Source organism: Trematomus bernacchii, unplaced genomic scaffold (assembly GCF_902827165.1).
Source record: "Trematomus bernacchii unplaced genomic scaffold, fTreBer1.1, whole genome shotgun sequence".
Classification (NCBI taxonomy): domain Eukaryota; kingdom Metazoa; phylum Chordata; class Actinopteri; order Perciformes; family Nototheniidae; genus Trematomus; species Trematomus bernacchii.
In genome coordinates, this window is record NW_022987689.1 from 9,235,079 (window position 1) to 9,253,563 (window position 18,485).

The following is an 18,485-nucleotide window of genomic DNA, read 5'->3' on the forward strand; positions in this document are numbered from 1 at the left end:
AGAGATTAGGTGATGCTCATTGAAGAGTCCTACATTGAATTTTTTCAGATGCTGACAAAATTGCATATCTGATGGGCCTGAACACCTCCGACCTCATCAAAGGTCTCTGTCACCCGAGAGTCAAAGTCGGAAATGAGTGGGTCACCAAGGGACAAAGTGACCTGCAGGTAAGAATGACAGTTCAGAGTTCAATGTACTAGGGAAACTATCAATGTGTGGACAATAAGTCCAATTTTGGGTTATTTACTGTCATTTTTAAATGTTGGGCTTCCTTTAGGTGAACTCTTCTATTGGTGCACTGGCTAAATCAGTGTATGAGAAGATGTTTTTGTGGATGGTGGTGAGGATAAACCAATCCCTGGACACAAAGCAGCCCCGCCAGTACTTCATTGGAGTACTGGACATTGCTGGATTTGAGATCTTTGATGTAAGTTTGTAACAAAATCCAAAGCACGTTATTACCATGTGTGCTTAAAATGTTCATGAGTTCATTCCTGCTTACTATTAATGTTATTACAGTTCAACACCTTTGAGCAGCTGTGCATCAACTTCACCAATGAAAAACTGCAACAGTTTTTCAACCACCACATGTTTGTGCTGGAGCAAGAAGAGTACAAGAAAGAGGGCATTGAATGGACTTTCATTGATTTTGGCATGGATTTGCAGGCCTGTATTGACCTGATTGAAAAGGTAAGATTTTGCACTTTTACACGTTTGTGAATTATTTGTTTTGTAATGGTCTATTAAAGCAATTCTAATTTCTGTCCTTTCAGCCCATGGGTATCATGTCCATCCTTGAAGAGGAGTGCATGTTCCCCAAAGCCTCTGATGCCACCTTTAAATCCAAGCTCTATGACAACCATCTCGGGAAGTCTGGTAACTTCCAGAAGCCCAGAATTGTCAAAGGGAGACCAGAGGCCCACTTTGCCCTGATGCACTACGCTGGAACTGTTGACTATAATATCAACAGCTGGCTGTTGAAAAACAAAGATCCTCTGAATGAGACTGTTGTTGGACTCTACCAGAAGTCCAATCTTAAACTGCTATCTTTGCTCTTTGTAAATTACGCTGGATCAGAGTCAGGTAGGAATAAACTAAATGATCTACCTCGAATGGGAATGTAAAGGCTTTCTAACATGTGTCCTATTGAGAACTTCAAGATTGAACAATTTATGCCAGTGTCTTTTAATTCAATCTAATGAGTTGTACATTGGTTTATTAGCTGACGGTGGAAAGGGTGGCAAAGGCAGCAAGAAGAAGGGTTCATCTTTCCAAACTGTGTCTGCCTTGCACAGGGTTAGTAAAAATACATCTATGTATGAATGGCTACATCAAATGCATACTGATGACTGAGACTTACTTTTATATAAATAACTGAAAACTATGCGTCACAATATCACCAAACTGGTTGTTCTCCACAGGAGAACCTGCATAAGCTGATGACCAACTTGAAGTCCACTCACCCTCACTTTGTACGCTGCATCATCCCCAATGAGACCAAGACTCCTGGGGCCATGGAGAACCCTCTGGTGATGCACCAGCTGCGCTGTAACGGTGTGCTGGAAGGCATCAGGATCTGCAGGAAGGGCTTTCCCAATAGGGTCACCTATGCAGATTTCAAACAAAGGTATAATCATTTATGGTTAATGTTTAGTCACACCCTTGAAAGAAAATCTCTAAAATATTATTTATTTTCCAGATATCGCATCCTGAATCCTGCTGCCATCCCTGACGGCCAGTTCATTGACAGCAAGAAGGGAGCAGAGAAACTTCTTGGGTCTCTGGATATTGACCACAGTCAGTACAAGTTTGGACACACAAAGGTAGCTAATTAAATAGAAAGCATATTTGGTAACAACTGTTTATAAATGCAAATAGTGTCAGTAGAACATGAAGGGTAGAAATTGTAACACAAATTATTATCAAGTCAGTAAACTTAATGACACCAATTCAGCAATCTTATCTATATGTTACCAAAGGCTATTCACTACAACAGATCAAATAGGCCTGTAGCAGCTACATTTCTGAGCACTTTTCATTAAGCAAGAATTCATTTAAAGGGGACCTATTATGCAAAATGCACTTTTTGATGTCTTTTATACATAAATATGTGTCCCCGGTGTGTCAGGGAACTCACAAAGTGTTAGAAAACAAAACCCTCTCTCTTTTCCTCCGTGCCCACATCGCATAAAAAAAAAGAAAAGAAAGGGGGTGCTAACCATGGATGTATAATAAGAACTGGATACAGCGTGGGAGGCGCGGTCTCGTTCTTTCCTATGAGAGCTGATCATTGGCGCAGGAAGACAAAATGGCCCAACCTTTGAGAGAGCGAAATGTCAGATTACCCATCATGCCTGGCTGTCAGAGCAGAAGAACCCATATGTGCGCTCACAGAGCATGCACCCCTTAAGCCCCGGCCCCCGAGTTCCCACTCTCGGCTCACTAGAATGAATGGAGAGAGAAATATAAAGATACGGCTTTTAGTGCCTTTTACAACTTTAAGGACCGAATGATTCTAATAAGGGCTATAAAATAGTTCATACTGTGTAGTTTATTTAGTTAAAAAAAAAGTATCCACCGATTTACAGACGTCTCATGTTAGTCAATGGGAAAAAGTTGTTTTGGGCCGGGTGACGTCACGGACTGATACGGAAATTGCAGTACCGCCGTTTGGACACAACGAATATTGGCCATGGATGTATAATAAGAACTGGATACAGCGTGGGAGGCGGGGCCTCGTTCATTCCTATGAGAGTTGCTCATTGGCGCATGAAGACAAAATGGCCCAACATTTGAGAGAGCGAAACGTCACGAAAGTATTCATATAATCATATAATCCGTTCTTATTGTGCATCCATGGGTAAAGGTAAAACTCACGTAGTACTACTGAGAAAGGTTTGAGCTCCATACTGTTTCAGAAATGAAGCTTGAAGTGGTTAGGAGCATAACATGGCATTTAATCACCGCAGCGTTTAGCTGAGATCTCCCGGTAGAAATCTCTCTCTAGCAGGGGAAAGCTGAGTGACGCTACAAAGGGGCGTGGCTAGCAGCAGACGTTCAATTTAAAGCAGAATCAGCCTGTTTGTAACAGGGCTGCAACAGAGGGGTATGAGGCATGGCTACAATGGGTGATCTGTTTGGTATTTTAAGCAAAAAAACTTCACAGACTTGTTTTGTATAGGTATGGCCCTACAATGTATTTTTCCAATATAGCATAATAGGTCCACTTTAAGTTCAGCTTTTTATTTCTAAGAGTAACAAAGTTATTCAGTTATTCAGCTTTAAAGCTGCAATTTCCTAAGGCATGAGCTCTTATGTGTAATACAATACATGTTCCTCAAGGTGTTCTTTAAGGCTGGTCTTCTTGGTCAACTGGAAGAGATGAGGGATGACCGTTTGTCCCTCATCATCACTGGGATCCAGGCAAGAGCAAGAGGCATGCTGGCAAGAGTGGAATTCCAGAGAATTGTTGAAAGGAGGTCAGAGGAATATAGAATATAAAACACAAACCAAATAAATGATAACAATCATACAACATGATGTTATTCGTATCAGTGGATGAAATAACGTTGTTCTATCTTTGACAGAGATGCACTTTTGGTGATCCAGTGGAACATCCGTGCCTTCATGGGGGTCAAGAATTGGCCCTGGATGAAGCTGTTCTTCAAAATTAAACCTCTGTTGAGATCGGCTGAATCAGAAAAGGAAATGGCCAACATGAAGGACGAATTCCTGAAGCTGAAGGAGGCATATGCAAAATCTGAAGCTCGTAGAAAGGAACTGGAGGAGAAAATGGTTTCTCTTCTTCAAGAGAAGAATGACCTGCAGCTCCATGTCCAATCTGTAAGTTTAACAAGAGCTTTCTTAATATTTTAATGCAAAAAGTCTAATATAATCATTTATATCCTAAAAATCATGTATATGGAAACCTATGATATTTTGACATACATTTCTACAATTTAGGAGCAAGATAATCTTGCGGATGCAGAAGAAAGATGCGAGGGGCTGATCAAAAACAAAATTCAGATGGAGGCAAAAGCCAAAGAGCTCACGGAAAGGCTGGAGGATGAAGAGGAGATGAATGCTGAAATGACTGCTAAGAAGAGGAAGCTGGAGGATGAGTGCTCTGAGCTGAAGAAAGACATTGATGACTTAGAGTTAACTCTGGCTAAGGTGGAGAAAGAAAAGCATGCCACAGAGAACAAGGTATGACACTGGCCCAGCTATTTCTTAAAACTAAATGCACAAACAAGAAGCACCTGTACCCTTTTATCAATACTTATCATTCATTTTTCAGGTAAAGAACCTGGTGGAAGAGATGGCTGGTCAGGATGACATCATTGCTAAGTTGACCAAAGAAAAGAAAGCCCTACAGGAAGCCCATCAGCAAACACTGGATGATCTTCAGAGTGAAGAAGATAAAGTCAACACTCTGACCAAGGCCAAGTCTAAGCTGGAGCAGCAAGTGGATGATGTAAGAATTCTGCTTTGTGTTAATGCAAACTTTTACGTTCAACGTTTTCATGAGATCATTGCATCTTGCATATTGGGAATAACTTTGACATTATTTGACTTTCTATAATGATATTGTCCAGCTTGAAGGTTCTCTGGAACAAGAGAAGAAGATTCGGATGGATCTTGAAAGAGCTAAGAGGAAACTAGAGGGAGATTTGAAATTAACCCAGGAGAGCCTCATGGATCTGGAAAATGACAAGCAGCAACTTGAAGAGCATATGAAAAAGTAAACACAGTATTCTAAAGTATTACAGTTTGTCTGCAGAAAGGATGGCCAGCTTTTCTAATTCATACTTCTGCATTTCACCACAGGAAAGATTTTGAGATCAGTCAGCTCAGCAGTAAAATAGAAGATGAGCAGGCTGTGACAATTCAGCTTCAAAAGAAACTGAAGGAGCTCCAGGTAATGGATCACTACCTTTTTTTATTTATTTTGGTAGAAATGAACCAGCAACTTAATAGTTCTGCCTTTACAGGCTCGCATTGAAGAACTTGAAGAAGAGCTTGAAGCAGAGCGAGCTGCTCGAGCTAAGGTGGAAAAGCAGAGATCCGACTTGGCCAGAGAGCTGGAGGAGATCAGTGAGAGGCTGGAGGAAGCTGGTGGAGCAACATCTGCCCAGATTGAGATGAACAAGAAGAGAGAGGCCGAGTTCCAGAAACTCCGCAGAGACCTTGAAGAGGCTACTCTGCAGCACGAATCCACTGCTGCCACACTCAGGAAGAAACAAGCTGACAGTGTGGCTGATCTGGGAGAGCAGATAGACAACCTGCAGAGAGTCAAGCAGAAACTGGAGAAGGAGAAGAGTGAGCTCAGACTGGAGCTGGATGATGTGGTCTCCAATATGGAACATATTGTGAAGACAAAGGTTGGCTAAACTAATACACAACTTCTAAATACTGTTGACATGCAGATATGAGGACATTTGGGGTATAATGGTTCATTTCAAATGTTTATTTTAAATGTAGACAAATCTGGAGAAGACATGCAGGACAGTGGAAGATCAGATGAATGAATACAAGACCAAATATGAAGAGGCTCATCGCTGCATTAATGATTTCAACATGCAGAAAGCTAAACTTCAAACAGAAAATGGTATATTTTTTTGCTTCATAACTAACTGATATCTACCTGCTGTATTTGATCAATAATAAGACCATTTTCCCGTTAAAAAAAAAAAATCGTGTCTACTAAGAAAACCAGATAAGATGTGTTGAAATATCAACATCTATACTATACATGGTTTGTTTGGACAATAACAAACATACATTTGCCAATTCAAGGTGAGATCACAAGGCAGCTAGAAGAGAAGGACTCTCTGGTATCACAGCTGACAAGAGGCAAAATGTCCTACACCCAGCAGGTTGATGACCTCAAGCGACAACTAGAAGAGGAGACCAAGGTGAAAATAAGTTTCAGGCCTTGGTTACAGTAAGTTTCAACAAAAGCTCATGACAGTGTTGCTCATTCATCTTGGTTTTTTTCCACAGGCAAAGAATGCTTTAGCCCATGCAGTGCAGTCTTCTCGACATGACTGTGATCTGCTCAGGGAGCAGTATGAGGAGGAGCAGGAGGCCAAGTGTGAATTACAACGCGGCATGTCCAAGGCCAACTCTGAGGTAGCTCAGTGGAGAACTAAGTACGAAACTGATGCCATCCAGAGAACCGAGGAACTGGAGGAAGCAAAGTAAGACATTTTGAGATCCTAATTCATTATTTGATATGTGGTAACTAAAGAGACCATTTATTTCGTCTAGCAGATCAGCTTTTTGTTTGTGTTATGTTCCTACTAAAATGTAAGACGAACAAAAAGTTTGTCTTTTAGATGACCGAGCAGCCAGTCATTAGTTGCACTACTTATAATATATCCAAAAGAAACACTTCCAGGATTGTTAAAATTATTTGAATGATCAATTTCTAAAGGAAAAAGCTGGCTCAGCGTCTGCAGGATGCTGAGGAGGCTGTTGAAGCAACGAATGCTAAGTGCTCGTCTCTGGAGAAGACCAAACACAGGCTGCAGAATGAGATTGAAGATCTCATGGTGGATGTTGAGAGGTCTAATGCTGCTGCTGCTGCTCTGGACAAGAAGCAAAGAAACTTTGACAAGGTATAAACTACCAAGTATTTGTGAGCACCCAAAGTATCAATTGGCGGTGTAGCCTTTATACCCTCAAAAATATCATGAATTATATTTAAATTGATCTTTAAACCTGCTTTTTAAAGTATTGTTCAGCTTCATGCTTACAACAGTTACATCTTAATAAAAATAGATCACACTACAGAGCAAACTTAACAAATCAGCTGGGGGTTAGACTATTACTCAAAGGAGCCCTAACAGTTGAAGATACGATTAGAAAAAGTCTCTTGACATTTTAACTAGCAGTTTAAATTCCTCCATTTCCATATCCACTTTAGCCATCTGTAAAGTGTGTCATTTTGTCATTAAGGGTGCAAAATGTCTCTTCAGTCAAAATATGTCTATTCAACAGCCCTTAAGCACATTTTGTTAAGGGTAATGTGAGATATATATATTGTCCGCCTTGGATTGCCATTTTCAATATTAAGAGAATTTGTTTGATTCAATACAAACTCCCAAAACATTTCCTTTCTCCAATCATCTGGCACATATACATGTACTTCTGGCATTTTTATCCACTGTAGGTCCTGTCTGAATGGAAGCAAAAGTATGAAGAGTCTCAGTGTGAGCTGGAGAGCTCTCAGAAAGAGGCCAGGTCTTTGAGCACTGAACTCTTCAAACTGAAGAACTCCTATGAGGAGTCTGTGGATCATCTGGAGACCATGAAGAGAGAGAATAAGAACTTACAGGGTAAGATCGACTGCCAAGACTTTTGACAAAGTTAACGTGGACGTAAACATTACATGAACTTTTTTTGGAAAGCCATTTTAATCGCACTGCTTGACATTCCACAGAGGAAATGTCTGACCTCACTGAGCAACTTGGCGAGAGCGGAAAGAACATGCATGAACTGGAGAAATTAAGGAAACAACTGGAACAGGAGAAAATGGAGATCCAGTCTGCTCTCGAGGAAGCTGAGGTACAGGCCCTCATAATGAAACATTTGAAAGTAAAACCCTCTGCTGTAATGTATCTATAACTCTGTAATCTTCTGTCTGTAAGGCCTCCCTGGAGCATGAAGAGGGGAAGATTCTAAGAGCCCAGCTCGAGTTCAATCAAATTAAAGCTGAAATTGAACGCAAACTAGCTGAGAAAGACGAGGAGATGGAGCAGTGCAAGAGGAACCTGCAGAGGACCATTGACACTCTGCAGAGCTCTCTTGAAGCTGAGTGTCGCAGCAGGAATGAGGCTCTCCGTTTGAAGAAGAAGATGGAGGGAGACCTTAATGAGATGGAGATCCAGCTGAGCCAGGCAAACAGGCAGGCGGCTGAGGCTCAGAAACAGCTTAAATCTGTCCATGCACATCTGAAGGTAAACTAGGAAAGGGTCACTTTCTTCAGATGTTTTCCATTCAATTGCACTATTTACTGAACATTGATCTGGTTGATATCATCCCGTTAAGGACGCCCAAATCCAGCTTGATGACTCTCTTCGATCCAATGAAGATCTTAAGGAGAACAATGCCATTATTGAGAGACGCAACAACCTGCTTCAGGCTGAACTTGAGGAACTCAGGTCTGCTCTGGAGCAAACTGAAAGAGGCCGCAAACTTGCTGAGCAAGAGCTGCTGGATGTTAGTGAACGTGTGCAGCTCCTGCACTCACAGGTGAGTCCTAATTATTTATTGCAACATCCTCGGTTAGTTGACTTTTTTGTTGTAGAAAAAAACATAAAAGCTTTACTTTTATTAAGTACAGTTACAAATATGTTGTAACATCTCACATCCTCAAAAAACTATAGAACACTGGCCTGATAAACCAGAAGAAAAAACTTGAGGTTGACGCATCCCAGCTTCAGACTGAAGTGGAGGAAGCAGTGCAGGAGTGCAGAAATGCTGAGGAAAAGGCTAAGAAAGCCATCACTGATGCTGCCATGATGGCAGAGGAGCTGAAGAAAGAGCAGGACACCAGCTCTCACCTGGAGCGCATGAAGAAGAACATGGAGCAAACCATCAAAGACCTGCAGCACCGTCTGGATGAAGCTGAACAGATCGCCATGAAGGGAGGCAAGAAGCAGCTGCAGAAGCTCGAGGCCAGGGTAAGAGAAATTTGCCAGTATACAAATACTTTCACAAATACCTTTCTAGGACAAACATTAAATGCATATTTGTAAACCTACAGTATAATGTTTTAAACAACAATTATCAAATTCCTCCATCAGGTACTTGCTAACTTCTAATGCTAATCTTCTGTTTGATTTTGGGAAGACTGTTTACAGTGGGGTTATGATTTTACGATGCCATGGAATTAAAACTGAGATTCAATGTTCAAAAAATTGATTAGTGTGGCTTTGCTGCTTGTGCAGCTAATGGAATTCCAAATAAATAAGTTCCTGATGTTTTCAGGTGAGGGAGCTGGAGGGTGAGGTGGAGTCAGAGCAGAAGAAGAGCACTGAAGCAGTGAAGGGGGTCCGTAAATATGAGAGACGCGTCAAAGAGCTCACATACCAGGTGATTTTTTTTTATGTGCATATTACCATGACCTATACAAAAAGCAAGTGTGTGTGTACTTTCATTGCTTCAAAATGTATATAAAATATTCTGAACATTCTCCATGCTCCACTAATAATCACCTTCTTTTTCATAATGTTGTTGTAAAAAATAAGATGCTTTAGAAAGAGAATAGTAATCAACTTTTCTTTCTTATTCCATTGTTTCACATAGACTGAGGAAGACCGCAAGAATATGGCGCGTCTGCAGGATCTGGTTGACAAACTGCAACTGAAAGTCAAAGCCTACAAGAGAGCTTCAGAGGAGGCTGTAAGTGTGGGAAAAGCTTTCTCTAATCTGTGCTATGTGATCACGATCTACACTCCGTGTCATTAATGATTCAAATTGACTTACCTTGGCAAAATGTAAATTGGGGATTTAAACAAACTTTTTAAGGCATCATAGAAGATAGAGACAGTTCATAGAACATGTTTATGTTAAAGTCATGAAATATATCAGTCTTAATTGTGACTTGACTTGGATCAATATGGAAACTACAAACCAATGTTGAATTAACTACACAGAGACTGGTTATGGCCTTAAGTTACATTTCCCCAGGTTTAATGCCTCTGGTAGTAATATTGGGCGCTGTGTTTCGTTGAATCTTGTAGGAAGAGGTGGCCAATACTCATCTGGGCAAGTTCCGTAAACTGCAGCACGAGATGGATGAGGCTGAGGAGAGAGCTGACATTGCTGAGTCTCAGGTCAACAAGCTGCGTGCCAAGAGCCGCGATGTAGGCTCCAAGGTAAGAAGCTTCTCTTCACTTCATTAAAATATACACAGTATTTTTCACCCTGGTAACCATTTCTATGTAATCCATTCAAGCCTTGTTTTATTTTAAACAAAATCAGTATTTATATATATATGTAAATCATTTCCAATGGTAGTGAACAAATCAGACCAGACTTTTAAATATAAATTTTCTTTTTATGTTTTTAGTATATTTTCTTTTATTAGTTTAAATTAGTGCAATGTATTGGGTTAGTGTTCATGTCAATGTTGTTACACAAAAGGCACCATGACATTAATGCTAACTACAACTACAAAAGGATCGAAACGGTTATTCTTTTAAAAGATATATATATTTTCTGCTAATTTTACGTTTATTTAAAATTCTAAATAGTGTTGAAATACATCACTGTCAGTTCCACTTACTTGTCACCACTATCTTTAGCCAAGTTACCTTCAGTAAGACTTGCTGTTGAGTCTTGTTTGCCCTCTGTCACTAATCCGCCTCTCTTTGTCTACTCTCTTATCATTCTTCATCACAGAAAGGGCTGGAGGAGGAGTGAAACTCGCAGACGGCCACGTAAGATCTTTGGGTTCTCCTCTGATGTAGTCTCCTTTGTCTTTAAAGTAACTGTAGAATAAAAAAGAGTGCAATCAAATGAACGAACAGAGTCCTCTTTTATTTCAATTAGGTGAACTTTGTACATGAACCTAAAGGTCAGGAGCAGTAAGGAGACCTAACATGCAGTTGAATATGTTAAACTGACCGGCTATCACCACATCACAATGGATACTATCACATTACTGGTAAATGGATTTCAGTAGATGAAGATTATTAGAAAACCAATCAATATCTTACACACTCATGTGTTCACTTCCTGTGGAGGGTTACAAGTGACGAGGGGTTACTTATGATAAGCAGCTCGCTCCTGCCACCTTGTGCTGACACTCTGAACTGTTTTCTGACTGTCATATTGATGCCAAGATGTTTCTATCAATCTTTATAACTACATTTGATTTATTGTTTTTACTGACACCAATACATCCTAATAGCTCTGTTACTTGTTTGTGAGATTATCGTCATTTTAAAGTGTTTTGTTGCTTTTTTCCAGTGTTGGGCTTAAAATAGTATTGGCTCAGATTGATACATCAGGTTCACAATATATGAGAGCAATATCAGCATGTTTAATACTGTGCCTTAATATATAAAATACCTTTCCTTACCACATCAATTGAACTGTAAACAAATCTTTAAACAGATTCCAAAATAAGGAAATTGCTGCTACACCTAGAAATAATCTACTGATGGTTTAAAAGTTATTTCAGAAGTCTTTTTACCTTCTCCATAATAAACCTAAGGTAAACATGTATTGTAATGTATTTCTTTGGCAGTTTAAACACTGTTTTAAGGAAACCAGAATGTTATTAGGATTAAGCCAGATTCAACCAAGTCTATTAAAAAACAATTAATTGCAAAACTTTTGTTTATCTTAAATTGATAACTTGGCCGACTATTTGAGACTGGTGCTGCGTGCCTATTGAAATAGTGGCAGGAAAAGTCATTTTTTTTCTTAAAATTGCAGGAATTTTTACATCATACCTATATGATCTTCTCAAGTTATTGTACTTTACACTTTTGTTTAAACAATGAATGATGCAGAGCAAGCTTTACATGACTGAGGTTTTGATTTACACATATGAGTTTGGTTTTATGTTATGCATAACTGTGAAACATAGTTAATCGATTTGCACATTCAATTAACATTTGTCACATTCATTGATAACCATAAACAGTAGGGGTGTTGAAAATAATCGTTTCTACGATGCATTGCGATGCGGACGTGGACGATTCGGTCTCGATGCAGTGACGGAAGATAACCGATTATAGCGTAGTAACGTCGCTTCCTGATTTTCCGGCCGTGGCTTTACTATAATGTTTTTTTTTCTGTCACTTTAATATCAAATCGGTCGGTGACGCAGAGATCAGGGAACAGACTGACAGCGGCACAGCGGCACCAAACACGGAGCAGTCTGCTTTATCCACCAACACAAGAACACCAGTCCAGAACCAACAGCAGAAGGACCCGCTCTGAATCACTCCGTGTCGCTGCGGCTCAGAGACACAGGGATTTATGTTTTTCAAAAATAATCGCGTTACAATCATGTCAGGTTTTTGGTGGATTTAATTAAGTCTTGGATTGCAGAGTATGAATGTCCTCTAGCAATTTTCAGACGATATTATTATATACGTGTGTAAAGTTTGTGAAGGCAGGAGGAAAAAAGCTTCCGCGATCACCGTCTCCTCTCCGTTCCTCCAAACCCCGCCCCCTCCCTGAAAATAATGAGTGACAGGCTGATAGTGACCCGATAGAAACTTTATTATTCACTTAATCACTGATTGAGATATAATGAAGCTAACTTAATCTCATACATTCATGGGATTTATGTAACAGTAAGACAGAGAATGTAAGTGTGCACCCACATGCAGTATTTTTGTTTGTATATGCTGTTGTAAATACTCCTGTTGTCTGCTGTGTTCAGACTCAAGTCATGTTTGTGATGCCACATTCAGGACATTCAGTGTCCTTTCTTTAACAGAAGACCGTTGCATTAGTTTTTTGTTTTTGAGGATGGAACAACTTCACACAGATATAGGGAGGCTAGACATATACAATTAATTTATTTTGGTTTATAAATTAATGTCAAGACATTTATGTTATTGATTTCTGAAGCACTTTCTAAATAATAAAAAGAGTTCATATGTATTTACTGCATGTATGCATTGATGAAAAATAAGCCATGTGCAGTAATATAGAAAATTGAGGATGCAACGCATTGGTATGAATCGTGATGCATCGGGATATCGAATTGAATCGAATCGTTGACAGGATAATCGTAATCGAATCGAATCGTGAGACCAGTGAAGATGCACAGCCCTAATAAACAGTCAAAAATACATTTTGTAATGTTACAATAACATGCATTATGTAACCTGTGATGACTTTTGATGAAACTAGCGTGCAATCAATATAAACAAATCCTTTTTTAAACTGGATCTATGACTTACCTACCGTACTTCATCCTGCAGCAGCACAGAGGAGGAACTGATGCTCAGCTTTCTCTGCCACAGGTATTCCAGTGAAGAGTAAATATCAGCTCGACACGTGTCTTCAATGCTGACCTTGATCTCACATGGCCCTGTCCTTCCAATGTTTTCTATATTTGCAGAGAGATTACAAGGTTAACACATAAATTGCATAGTGTTATTCTTTGTCACCCACATGCTAACAGCAGACAAATTAAATAAGCAATGGCTCAGTGTTGGATACTGACTTGAATTGTACAATAGACTCCTCTGTCTCAAATGATTAACATGTCATCTATGGTGTTTAGAAATACTTAGCAGACAACAGCGACAATAGCATATCAAAGTTACAACATGTTTTCTTTCAATCATAGATATAAGCCGCCAATAATTGGTACAACCTCAGAGGATTCTGCTTATTAAACTGTGCTGAAACAAGTAGCGGATACAAGTCCGAAATGGGACAAAGAACAGTTGAAGAACTTTTCAGGGATTTTAACATCTGAGATGGAGAACGAGTCCAACAATTGCTTTGTACTCATCATCCTCATTTTACAGAATTAGCTAAACTTCCAGATATGAGAGCAGGAGAAATAACTCAATATTTCCTTTCCTTCCTCAAAGTGATTTTAGTGTTTTCAATTGAAGATCCATTAACACAGACTGAGAAAAGGCCTATTGTAAGAAAGTAAATCAATTGTATGTTCACCACGGATTTGAACAACCAACATCTAATAATTGCCATAATAGAAATGAAACATGAATCCTTTGGTCTACAACAAACTCAGGTATATTGTCATATTGAGCCACCTGTTACAAGTTGTCCATCACAACATCAGACTCTGCCCTTCTCAATCAGTGTGAAATAATCCAGACAAGAATTTCACAGGGTTATCTTTGTCCTCAAGGCCAAAGGAAAGAGAACAATGCCATGATGAAACATAGAGAGAGAAAGGGTGTGTACCTAGCTGGAGACCTGTGATGATGATCATTGTAAGTGCCTGAACGTAGCGCTCACTCTACAACAGCTGCGGCACTTGTCTTTGCAGAGCAGAGCAACTTCATCTTTCTTATCAGGAATTCTAACACACCAGCTCCAGAGTATTAAGCCATTCATCTTGCTTTTTATTCACACCTCTGTTTGGGAAATAGAAACGAGACAGTAAATTGCCTTATGCCTGGAGGAAAGGAAGAATGATCCAGGAAGAATAATTCAAAAAGAAGGTTGACCCTTTAATTAACTGTTTGTGTCTTCAAATATAAACTTATACAGGGATTGCTTTAAATCATGCCATGTTTTAAGATCTGGTTGTCAAAAAGGTTCAGCAGGTAGGTTACACAAGAGGATACAACCAGGATCTTCTTGTCCAGATACAAAATAAACTGCAAAATAAATATGTGGCCTTTTTGTCAAATCCGATTGATAAACATCCTTTATTAAAGGAGGACTGGTGACTTTTAGCTACGGGCGTTTCACTTTGCATTAAAAACATTTAATAGTCAATGTTAAAAAAGGTGTTCTGCAAATATGACGAATAAGACTGTCTCCTTTTACACTTTTAATTTATACATGTATTCCTTATGATTCTTATTTATTTCTAAACACTTCATGTTTGGTCCTCAAATAATGCAATTTAATATTTTAGGTCAGAGACTGAATACTAACTATTCAAGAGTAGAGTCCTCCAGTGACCTAGTAAATTCAAGCTACACCCCTTTATCTATCAGAAAATTAAAATGGTAGTACCGTGGCAAGATTAACTTATCAGTTTTCGAAATAAGCAGATTCCAACATATAGAAGTTTTGCATTTAAAAAAAATGGACAATAGAATAAAACCGCCAACTGTACCTTTTCAGTCTTTGGCTCTATCCTGGTCATTGCCCCATCCTGTAATCAGGAGTTCAGTTCACACAGAGGTCCGCAGTCTGAATAAGTGCAAAGAAGACAAGGCAAGAGATTCACTAACTCCTTCCCTCCACCAAGCTCAACACCCCCTTAGAGGTGACCTTTCACAACAACATTGAACATATACTATCAATAGCTCTGCTAGCTCCAATTTCAAACTAAAGTGAAGGCAGGCGCAGCACACATCCTCTTATGTAATAGTAAAGTCAAAGATACAAGGAATGTGGATAGCTAGGAATGGGACCCTTAATATACAACTCTATGCTATACTGTACAGCAGGGCTATTCAATTAGTTTGGAATGGGGGCCGGTTGATGAAAATGATCCAAAGCAAGGGGCCGGGAAAAAGATGGCTTGAAATATGAGCAATCATATTAAGAACTTCAGATACAGTAAATACTACAACAGCATAGTGGAGTGCATAATATATGTGTTTAATTAAATCAAACAACATAGCCCCAAGGCCTTTATAGATCTAAATGGCAAGTTCAGAACTCAGTAGGCCTACATGTGAAGCTAATTTAACCATCAACATCATTTCATTTGATTTTATTTAGGTGAAATGATCTAATCATTCACACAGAGATGCAATCAATGACAGGAGTTGTCACTACAGTATAGTAGGTGGGTTCGAAACCCGAGCCCGTCGAAGTTTTCAGGCATTGTCTACCCCTCTACTGTATCTCTCAATGTAGCACCCTCTCTGGAATAAAGGCACTCTGGCACAAAAAAGAAAAAAAAAAAAAATCTTAAAAAAAAAAAAACGATTACTTTTTAACATTATACTCAAAGGGCCAGTAAATATCACCCCGGGGCCGGATTTGGCCCACGGGCCGCCAATTGAATAACCCTGCTGTACAGCCTGTAATAGACTGAGGGATAGGTAAAGGAGATGAGAGTTGTAGTTCGAAGGCAAGCAGGGAGAAACCTGGCAAGATGTGATGTGAGGGAAAGGAAGACATCGGAGGTTTTGGTTGCATTACTGGCCAGCATGGTTTACACGATTTAATTTGTACCAGACAGTTTCACGATCAAGCCTTTTGTTTCCAGACCGAAAAAAAGTATATTGGATGTATCAGAAAGCTCCTGGCTTCAATTAGTTACATGTTGATAAGTCTCATTTTAGTATGGGTATTTTTTACGTTTTACTGCTAGAATTTGGTCTGAATAAAGACTAATTTACCATATTCCATCTTGTATATAAACAATATAGTTTCAATACTGCATTACATACACTACATAGAGTACATAAATGTTGGCACATTGGCTTATCCCCTGTTGCTGCTGATCAAAAAATAAAAACCTTTCCTGACTTGCAGAGTCACAAGCTTTCGCTATGCTGCCCTTGAACCAACTAACCCCAGAAGGCAGCCAGGAGGAATTTCACAAGTTATCTTTGTGCTCATGGATAAAGAAAGGTTAAGAAAACAATGCCATATCATCAGAGGCAAGGAAAGGGCAAGTGCAACAGGTAGCCTTGGATAGAAGCGTTGAGTACAGGTCTAAATAATGTATGAAGTATAAATCTGATTTTAAAAACACAATTTCTAGCAAACAGAAGATCAAGTATTCTTGTCTTGTTATTTTTTTTACATTTTTCTAAAGTATATAAATCTTTAAATACGTAATTGAAAACATGGCAGCTAATACAAATCCCTGCTGCAATGTAGCAACCAATCGTTCTCATAGTTACGGAAAAAAAAGTTGGAACGTTTCCTTAATTTGTTCTAATAATTGCCAGAAACAGGCAATCATTCCTATGCCAGTGATGGTACAACTTTATCTTTATAGAGTAAATAAACCGGGTGAACTGTAATACAAATGGCATGTCAGGCTATACTCTACAAATATTTTTATCTTTGGCCACTGTTTGCTTATTTCATGTAATGCAAAGACCTAAACCAAAATGTTGAATACTTCATACAAAAGATTAGTAATAATGGTAGAGTAATGGTACTCTAATCTAAGATAGTTGCTTAGATGTATGCATGCAATGAGGAGACTGTGGCTCCTGTATTGGCATCCAAACAGTTAACAGGCGTGTGAACAGTGATAAAAGAAAAGGATATCACAGCTGTGACCCTGGCCTCGTCTTTCCTACCAGCAGACAACAGCTGTAGCTCTTTGTTACCCCCACCAGAAATGTATTTCACACCCTATCACTTGACAGACTATTGTTGAACTTTATATCCCTAGATGTTTGATGTCACATGAATCATACTCGGCTGTGACCCTTCTTTTTTTGTTTCGAAGAACAGTCTATGATAAAAAAATGTCTGCCATGAATGACATTGACAAACATTGTAAAGCACAATGGATCTATTTTTTAAGCAAATGACAATCATTAAGGCTGTTAGCTAATAGTAATATAAAGTATTGATTGAGATGAATAATCAATTGAATCAAGATAAATTAATGATTATCACCAAGTGTTATTGATAGAAAGGGATTTTCTACACCAGGGGTCGGCAACCCTTGGCACGCGTGCCACCATTGGGACCGTAACCAGTGGCACACTAGGAATAAGTGTGCAAAAATATTTTGATTGTATTTTCGGATCCTGAACGAGACCGCCGGCAGAGCGCGTCTCCCCGTTACCTGCAGAAGGAAGCCATGCACGCAACGCAGCGCAGAAGGATAACTTCTAGGCCCCGCTCTCTTTAACTCCAGTCGACTTTCTGCTGCTTTCCTCCATGGTGAAACGACCAGGGGCCTCATTTATAACGCCTTGCGTAGGATTGACGTGAGAAGGTTGCTTACGTAGTACAAAGCAAAAAAATAGGTACAGAAATTTTCCGACATTTTCCGATTCACAAAACATTGCGTACCGGTGAGGGAAGTGCGTACCGGCACTTCCTACGCCTGTTTCCCTTTATAAATCACAATCGACTCAAAATGCGGCGCAGCTTTTGCAGGCTTCACGTAACGCCCATATTTGCCTATAAATAGTCAAAGAAACGCCCATTCATTCATTCATTTTTGACTGACTGCATGAAGAAGATCGCAGGAAATGACGACCGAACAGCTAAAAAAGACATCTCACACCGTGTCAGATTTTGGTTATTTTGGAGAGGTCGAGATAAATCATATTGTTTGGTGGATGCAGTTTGAACCAGAGTAGCAGCATGGAGGTCGGATCGTCACCAAAATAAATAAATAAGTGGTCCGAAAAAAGTTAATGACAAAAAAAATACACATAACCTTCCTCAGGCAGTGTGTTTGTCCCGGGGACAGGAGACACCCCCTTGATGAGAAACTGTAAGAAATGATCGGGGAATCCCTCCGGAGTGGAGTCATGACGACTGGATCTGAATTATTTTGTTGTATTTGGTGGTTTGTGTTCCAGCTGTCGATCAGCAACTATATATCCATAATCCACCAGTTAAAGGAAATACAACTAATGTGTTGTGTTATATTAGCTGTACAATTTACCGCATATGGTGTTCTTAGTTTCCATACCTCCTGTGTTTTACGAGCGACTTATCAAGTCTTGGCAAACGGCATAAAACACGATTAAACGTGATAGTATATAAAACCATGCTCGTATCTACAACCTATAGAAATGCAAAACGGCGTCAGTTTAGACGTTATTCTGTCCTCCTGCTTACCGCATCATTTATGAGAA

The 18,485-nt window shown here is 39.4% G+C and overlaps 1 protein-coding gene across 1 annotated transcript in view; it reads left to right on the forward strand.

The window, feature by feature from the left end:
• Positions 1–10,517, forward strand: part of LOC117488605 — a 29,610-nt gene extending 19,093 nt beyond the window's left edge. Inside the window, exons 49-75 of the mRNA XM_034137604.1 lie at positions 49–167; positions 278–427; positions 520–690; positions 774–1,067; positions 1,204–1,296; positions 1,422–1,627; positions 1,700–1,823; positions 3,343–3,479; positions 3,588–3,843; positions 3,964–4,206; positions 4,298–4,474; positions 4,596–4,741; positions 4,828–4,918; positions 4,992–5,381; positions 5,482–5,608; positions 5,797–5,915; positions 6,004–6,200; positions 6,437–6,620; positions 7,175–7,340; positions 7,445–7,569; positions 7,653–7,961; positions 8,053–8,256; positions 8,391–8,687; positions 8,995–9,099; positions 9,313–9,408; positions 9,750–9,884; positions 10,411–10,517. Of these exons, the coding sequence (XP_033993495.1) occupies positions 49–167; positions 278–427; positions 520–690; positions 774–1,067; positions 1,204–1,296; positions 1,422–1,627; positions 1,700–1,823; positions 3,343–3,479; positions 3,588–3,843; positions 3,964–4,206; positions 4,298–4,474; positions 4,596–4,741; positions 4,828–4,918; positions 4,992–5,381; positions 5,482–5,608; positions 5,797–5,915; positions 6,004–6,200; positions 6,437–6,620; positions 7,175–7,340; positions 7,445–7,569; positions 7,653–7,961; positions 8,053–8,256; positions 8,391–8,687; positions 8,995–9,099; positions 9,313–9,408; positions 9,750–9,884; positions 10,411–10,431 (4,682 nt within the window). The 3' untranslated portion in view covers positions 10,432–10,517. The remainder of the gene's footprint in view (positions 1–48; positions 168–277; positions 428–519; positions 691–773; positions 1,068–1,203; positions 1,297–1,421; positions 1,628–1,699; positions 1,824–3,342; positions 3,480–3,587; positions 3,844–3,963; positions 4,207–4,297; positions 4,475–4,595; positions 4,742–4,827; positions 4,919–4,991; positions 5,382–5,481; positions 5,609–5,796; positions 5,916–6,003; positions 6,201–6,436; positions 6,621–7,174; positions 7,341–7,444; positions 7,570–7,652; positions 7,962–8,052; positions 8,257–8,390; positions 8,688–8,994; positions 9,100–9,312; positions 9,409–9,749; positions 9,885–10,410) is intronic.
• The last annotated feature ends 7,968 nt before the right edge of the window (positions 10,518–18,485 follow it).